This window comes from the organism of the source record quoted next, assembly GCF_019968955.1.
Source record: "MAG: Porospora cf. gigantea A chromosome Unknown PgA_NODE_1407_length_6068_cov_377.21, whole genome shotgun sequence".
Lineage (NCBI taxonomy): Eukaryota > Apicomplexa > Conoidasida > Eugregarinorida > Porosporidae > Porospora > Porospora cf. gigantea A.
In genome coordinates, this window is record NW_027151403.1 from 1 (window position 1) to 6,068 (window position 6,068).

The window sequence follows — 6,068 nt, forward strand, 5'->3', positions numbered from 1 at the left end:
TCCGAAGATCCTTGGCCTTGGACACGGATCCATATGAGCCCTTTCCCAGCTGGCCAACCTTCACGTCGTAAAGATCGTGAATCGTCTGCCCCTCGGCCAGAATCTCTTGTCGGATGATCGACGACCTGTGCATCGTCAATCTGCGGCCTCTCGTGGTGTCTGCTACACTTCCTGCGCGAGGTCTGTTTTCTGGAGGTTCCTGCTCCAGGAGCTTCTTGTTGGTCAGTTCGTGACCAACATCTTCGTCAGCATATAGGAAACTCGTGCTCCCGATGATGTACGGTAAAGCATTCCCTGGAACCTGAGTCAGCACTTTGTATTCAACCTACCCGTTTCGTATTCGGCGAGCACTTCGTGCAGAGAGAGCATAGTCCCGGCTTGTCGTGGTCACAGTGCTTGGCACTCTCCTCCAATCCCATCTAGAGCGCAATAATTGACTAATTCAATCAGTTCTACGCTCTCCTATGCATCGATTTGCGAATACTGACGTGTTCTCACACCACCGAGAGGGGTCTTGACCGAAGAAGAACCATATTCACCTATCGGCTAAGACAATAGGCTTAGTGTGCGTTCATTTCAAATCAGAGTGTACTCGGACGTATCCATACGACCCTGGCGCCGGTCTTCTTGGCTCCGTCCAGCTTCGTTGTAGTTCATATAGAGGATCGTGCCTACCGCGCAGTCCTTGCGAGTGCGAATATTGATGCGAACCTGGTACCCAGCTAATTCGTGAGTGATGCTCTTATCGAAAACACCAGTCTTTCCAGCGGTAGCGAATAGAGGCCATCTCTCACACACCACGTTCTGGGCAAGACGATGCGACTCCTCGCGCTCGTTGATGCCGCTGATGAAGCGAGACATGTTGCAATAGGGGGCCCCGATCAGAGCGACGCTGCGATTGGGCAGGTTGTTGTTGATGACTGTGAAGTCTGCATCTCCAGTGTCAATGTGCTTCTCCAACGACCATGACGCGGGTTCCGCAAGGCCACTATACTCTCCCAGCAGTGTATAGTCTGGGAGGTACTGTGCGGTTTCTAGGTAGACGCCCACTACCTGATGCGACTTCACACGCACCGGAGCATAGAAGCCCAATTGAGTGAAGGCCTTGGTCATTATGAACGACACGTGGTCAATTTCCCGGACAGGACCATTGAGTGTGGCGTCGTTAAGGGGATGGAGGAAGTCCGGGCTCACGGCAGGCCCTAGTTGCACCTCGTCTCTAAATGTGTACCGGCGACTGTTAAGGGTCAACGCGCTGTTCCCCACTGTGAACTTCTGGAAGATGAGCTCCGACGCTAAATCCTGCAGAAACTCACCACAGCTACCCACTCCCAGCCCGTGACTGAGGATCACCCGCTCCCAGCCGATAGCTTCGAAGAGCTGCAACATCTCATCGAATCTGTGTTTGATTGGCGCGCGCGCCTCACCGCTCGGGCACTTGGCTGTCCATAGTAAGGAGCTGCTCTCGTGAAAGACAGACCTCCAGCAGGTCGTAGACGTCTAACAGCCGTGCGAATGCGGGAACCAGCTTACAGCACGGGAGGTGCTCACGCTGGCGAATTCGGTTTCCGCGTAGCGATTCGTTCAGCGCCTTCCCGCTGACCAGCAGTCGGTAGCGGAACGTTGGTTCTGGTGCCGACCGAAAGCAGGAACTGTAATCTTTAAGGTAAAAAGATTTGTCGTCGGCTTCGTTCGCCAAGAAACTCCACAAGTGGGCGATTTTCGGCCATAAGATTCGTTTGAAGAATCCCCAGTTCACCTCCTCGCGGAGAAACCGGATGAGAAACGATGGCTCATGCTCCGCAGTCATTTGCGGCGGGAACGGAGCTGGCAACGAGGCGAGATAGCACTCGGGCTTCACGTATGTGGGGTCCTGCCTCTGAGCATCTGAGGGAGGCAGCACACCACAAGAAGCAGTCAGCCGGGCGACACGCGCATCAATGCCATCCTGCTCCATCTCCCGCATAATCTTCGCGGTGGCGGTGAAATCAGAGTCATCGATCGTGACGACGAGCTCGTCGGCACGCAGCTGGCCGAATTGAGGAGCCACTGGAAGCTCGCAATGGTTTTCAAGATTGACTGGCAGGAGCGGATTTTCGAGCAGTCCTGCAGGAGGTAATCGGCGAAGTGCGCCCTCGACTCGATCCAATGTTTGTGTTTTGTCGTCTGTTGGACTCGCCAGGATCGAAATAAGGCTGGCGAGGTTCTCGTCGGAGAGGGTCTCAGCAGCATCCACCTGTTCCGTTACATCTGCTTTGAGTGTGATGAAATTATAGAATGCCAATACAGCGGGCACCATCCTCAAGTCGCGCAGGGATTCCTTTCTCATGCACTCCTCGCAGTAGTGGTTGTCGCGCAGTGGGTGGCAGAGCTTCAGACAAACGGAATGCCACCTCGTCCCGCATAGATGTCCTTGGCAGGTAAGCCAGTCCTGCTTCCCTGGCCCCACAGAACCCCCAGGTGACCCGACCGAGAAGCAAATTTGGCATGGGCGATTTCGCGGCACATGAGACACAGAGCAGACGAAACATTCTGCGTTCGTCCAGCAACCTTCGTGGTATGACGTCCCACAGTAGTCGCAGAAAAGTTCCAAGTCAGGATCAATGAGGCCGAGGCAACCTCCACAGATGCCATACTCTAGAGGCGATAGTGCCGATTTTTCTCGCTGTTTTTTATGCACCAGTCACCTACTTCTTGCTCTAGCAATCGGCTCATGCGAGACATGACCTCTTCCTGAGCAGTCATTGCCGTGGAATTTAACAATTTGGAAGATGTGTGGGGACGAGAGACACGGATCACACGGAATATAGTTGGCGAGCAGCCGCCAAGAAGGAGATTTCGGCTTGACCCTTGGGACTATCAGGTCTTCGGGGCGTGGTGTGCAACAAATCGCGCAACTCAGCGGATTCGACTCGCAAAGGTTGCCTCAGTCCATCCTCACCAAGGTTTTTGGCGCCTGTGTACATCAGAAGGGTCACAGTGGTGGGCAGACCATCCTGCGGCTGGTTATCCTTTAGGCAGGCTGAAACAACTTCCATTGGCACGACAGACCTCATAAGATCGCGCACATCCACCCCTGTAGTGAGGCTGATGTAACCGAAGATTATGAGAGCGACCACCACTTCTGGTCGCACCATGTTAAGATTGGGCACACTCGCTATTATCTGGTCCAGAGAGTGGCTGCCAGTAGGTTCGTCCTGGGCAAGGTTAAACCGAATGGAGCCCCGTCGAGACGAGGGCGCAGCGCCGGTGCTCCAGTTGATGACCCCCAGCGCCCGGACCAGTATCGATGCCGCGGCTGGAGACCGCGTAGCCACCAGAATCTGCGCCAAGAGCCACCAGTGAGCCGCCAGCACCTGGAGAGCAGAGCAGTCCGAGAGTGTCCTTAGCTCCGGCTCCAGAATGTTGAGAATTGTCATCACGGACTCTTCAGACTGGTCGACCCAGACCGCGGACTCCAGTATCGACAAAACAAGGGCTCTATCTTCGGGAGCTTTGTTAATTCTAATCAGCAGCTGAAGGCTGGCGTCTCGAGTTGTGGTAGTCGGTAGGGCCTTCGTTGTCTTGTCCAGCAATGATAAGGCCTCAGCAGCCAAGGAGTCTACGGACGCTAGAGTCTCAATAGCTCCCAGTAACTCGCTATGGCATGCCTGTACTACAGATGGTGATACGTCGATCATCTTTTCAAAGCAGGACAGCCAGGCGTAGACGTAAGGGTAAGGGATCACGCGGTTCTCATCGACGATTTCCTCAAATGTTCGCATGAACACACCAATTAGGGAATGCAGCCCGCGAGCCAACCAGTGGGGCTCCAGTCTACCTTTAAGTGCCACGATAAGGTCCCCTAGGGCAGCAACAATCGTCTCCACCACCACCTCCGGCGTAAAGTTCAGTCGGTGCGCGAGGAGTGTGCCTTGCAGCAAGAAGTCTACGAGCGCCAGAGGGCAGGCCGAAGGCAGCGCATCTGGTAGAGCGTGGGACCCCAGGAAGCCCAGTAGAACGGACGCGACCTGGTCAAGCGAAAGGACGTAGGCCCAGTTGCCGCACATCCCGCTGGTATTCCACTCCGAAGCCGCGTGTGACAGCCGTAGTAGTTCAGACAGCGCAAAGATGTGCGCATCGGGGCAGGTGAACGGCAGAAGCTTCGCGAGCAGTTTGCTAGCCCTGTGCGACACGGCCACACAGGCCAGGAACAGGCGGCGTTGCTCCACGGAACCCTGGGCCAGGCGGCCTACACCCTCGTGGGTGGCAAGGAAGACCAGCGGAAAGATGAAGTGGTTGAAAAGTGCGGCATCGGACTCGACCTCCCCGGAGACTACTCGACAGGGATCCACCAGCTCTACAACGGAGAGTAGTCCGCAGCACAACGTTTCCAATCGGGTGAGCTGCTCGGTGACCTCGGACTGGCGGTCAAGGCTTTGGACGACGACAGCCGCGAAGGCGTCCATAGGTCCGAAGGTCGACATCCGCGACTGGAACCAAGACACGGTGGTGTCGGGAAACTTCTCAGCCAAGCACAGTAACAGCTCTTCCGCCGCCCCACTGGGAGAGCCGAAGGAGCTGGAAGACGAGGATTCGAGGACAGCTGCCAACCGTACTTCGTCCAGCTCGTCCTGACGGCCCAGGAGGTCGGGTTGGCTTAAGGAGTCTAGAACGAGACATGCCACAGCCGCTTCCAGCAGAGGGTCTATGTCACGAAGGTCGACAAGACTACCGCCTGTCACAGGGCAGGCGTCGGAATTGATGACGCCGGTGAGAAGTTTCAGCAGTTGGCTGTGCCACGCCAAGGAGTCGCCTGTAGGAACCAGGCTACCGGCAGCCATCACCACCCCGTCTACGGCTTGGCCTAAGGTTGCCGACGGAACGCTCAATAGTGCGCTGGGAAAATCAGAGAGGATCTGATTCGTAATTCGAAGGAGTTCGAAGCTCGGAATTTCAACGCCTCGAATGCTGCTGCTCCGCCAGCTAAGCAAGCCGCTGCTTGCGCGACCCCCGACGAGCTCACCCGATATTCAATGTGGCAATGCCCTGCAGGGCGGTTTCAAGAGCCGCATGAATCACCCTGTGTCTCTCGCGCCAGCCCACTCACTTGGTTGCGTAGTTCACCTGCACTAGAGTGTTAAGCCTCTTGCCAGAGCAGTTCAGCTCGGTGGAAACGCGGACACACAGCGGGTCCAGGCTCTCCGCAATGACTGCTGTGTACAGCGCGTACTCCACCTGCCTCGCAGGATGCAAAAGCGCCTCATCCATCTCTCGCCAGCGTTGGAACACCTCGCCGGTCTTTAGCATGTGTACAGCCTCTTTGAAGTCGTCGCATGGAGTTATACTGGTAGCTCCTCGCTTAAATTCCATAGGAAAGTTAGTCTGTGTATTGGCCCATAGAGCTTTCGCCGCGACGGCCAACAACGCGAGTACCGAATTGGAGGGCGGAAGGCCGTAGATGGCTCTAAAAGTAGACGGGTCATTGACTGACCACTCGGACGTCACTGAGATGAAACCCGAAGCGGCTCCTCACCGATGCTCGCAACCCCTTCACAAATAACGGAGAAGGCCTGCTGCTGCTGGACGGCCGACTCTGAATCCATTGCCAGCTCACCGAAAGCTAAACAGAGTACAACGCACTTGTCTTTCATATCCGGGAACTTCTTGGATATAGAGTGGCGCAGGCACTTGTCATGCCACACCCGGGTCAACAGCGCCTTCAGCTGGGTAGCGGCAAACAGCGCGAGGTCGAGATCCGTGGGCATGTCAGCGTCCGGATATAGGGGCGCCCACCGCGTATCGCAGATCCACCGCTGGATGTGGTTAGACAGAGCGCGCTCTAGGACGGGCCAGGCCACCAGATGGTTGTCTAGGACAGCGCGGAGCCTACGGTGGGCATCGTTCCCGTCAAAGTGGTTTGAAAGTAGTCCTTGCGAATGCAGGCAATAATCCTGCAACGATGCTTTCAGTAGCAGGGAATCACCCGCATGCGAGAAGTTACATACCTAGGTCGGGAGGCACTCAATGTCTCACTCTCGCAACATACACCATTGTCTGTTTTTGCTTATTCGATTTTGAGTTTCTAA

General features: G+C 55.7%; 2 protein-coding genes across 6 annotated transcripts; both read right to left on the reverse strand.

Annotated features, from left to right (window-relative positions):
- Window positions 1-576: 576 nt before the first annotated feature.
- KVP18_004524 (uncharacterized protein) lies at window positions 577-2,745 on the reverse strand (the record flags this gene model as incomplete). 3 transcript variants are annotated; one of them, XM_067957209.1, is made up of 4 exons in its annotated part: window positions 577-1,302; window positions 1,330-1,399; window positions 1,428-2,665; window positions 2,692-2,745. In XM_067957209.1, 4 exons carry the CDS (start codon window positions 2,743-2,745, stop codon window positions 577-579), a joined length of 2,088 nt encoding a protein of 695 aa, XP_067812756.1. The 3 variants fall into 3 exon arrangements, with proteins under 3 accessions (XP_067812756.1, XP_067812758.1, XP_067812757.1); XM_067957211.1 differs by lacking the exons at window positions 1,428-2,665; window positions 2,692-2,745 and having other exon boundaries at window positions 577-1,389; XM_067957210.1 differs by lacking the exons at window positions 577-1,302; window positions 1,330-1,399; window positions 2,692-2,745 and having other exon boundaries at window positions 1,424-2,299.
- Window positions 2,746-2,795: 50 nt separating this feature from the next.
- KVP18_004525 (uncharacterized protein) lies at window positions 2,796-6,033 on the reverse strand (the record flags this gene model as incomplete). 3 transcript variants are annotated; one of them, XM_067957212.1, is made up of 5 exons in its annotated part: window positions 2,796-4,977; window positions 5,006-5,062; window positions 5,090-5,486; window positions 5,516-5,987; window positions 6,016-6,033. In XM_067957212.1, the coding sequence occupies 5 exons, from the start codon at window positions 6,031-6,033 to the stop codon at window positions 2,796-2,798; spliced, it is 3,126 nt and encodes a 1,041-aa protein (XP_067812759.1). The 3 variants fall into 3 exon arrangements, with proteins under 3 accessions (XP_067812759.1, XP_067812760.1, XP_067812761.1); XM_067957214.1 differs by lacking the exons at window positions 2,796-4,977; window positions 5,006-5,062; window positions 6,016-6,033 and having other exon boundaries at window positions 5,086-5,486; window positions 5,516-5,747; XM_067957213.1 differs by lacking the exons at window positions 5,006-5,062; window positions 5,090-5,486; window positions 5,516-5,987; window positions 6,016-6,033 and having other exon boundaries at window positions 2,796-4,823.
- Window positions 6,034-6,068: the final 35 nt, after the last annotated feature.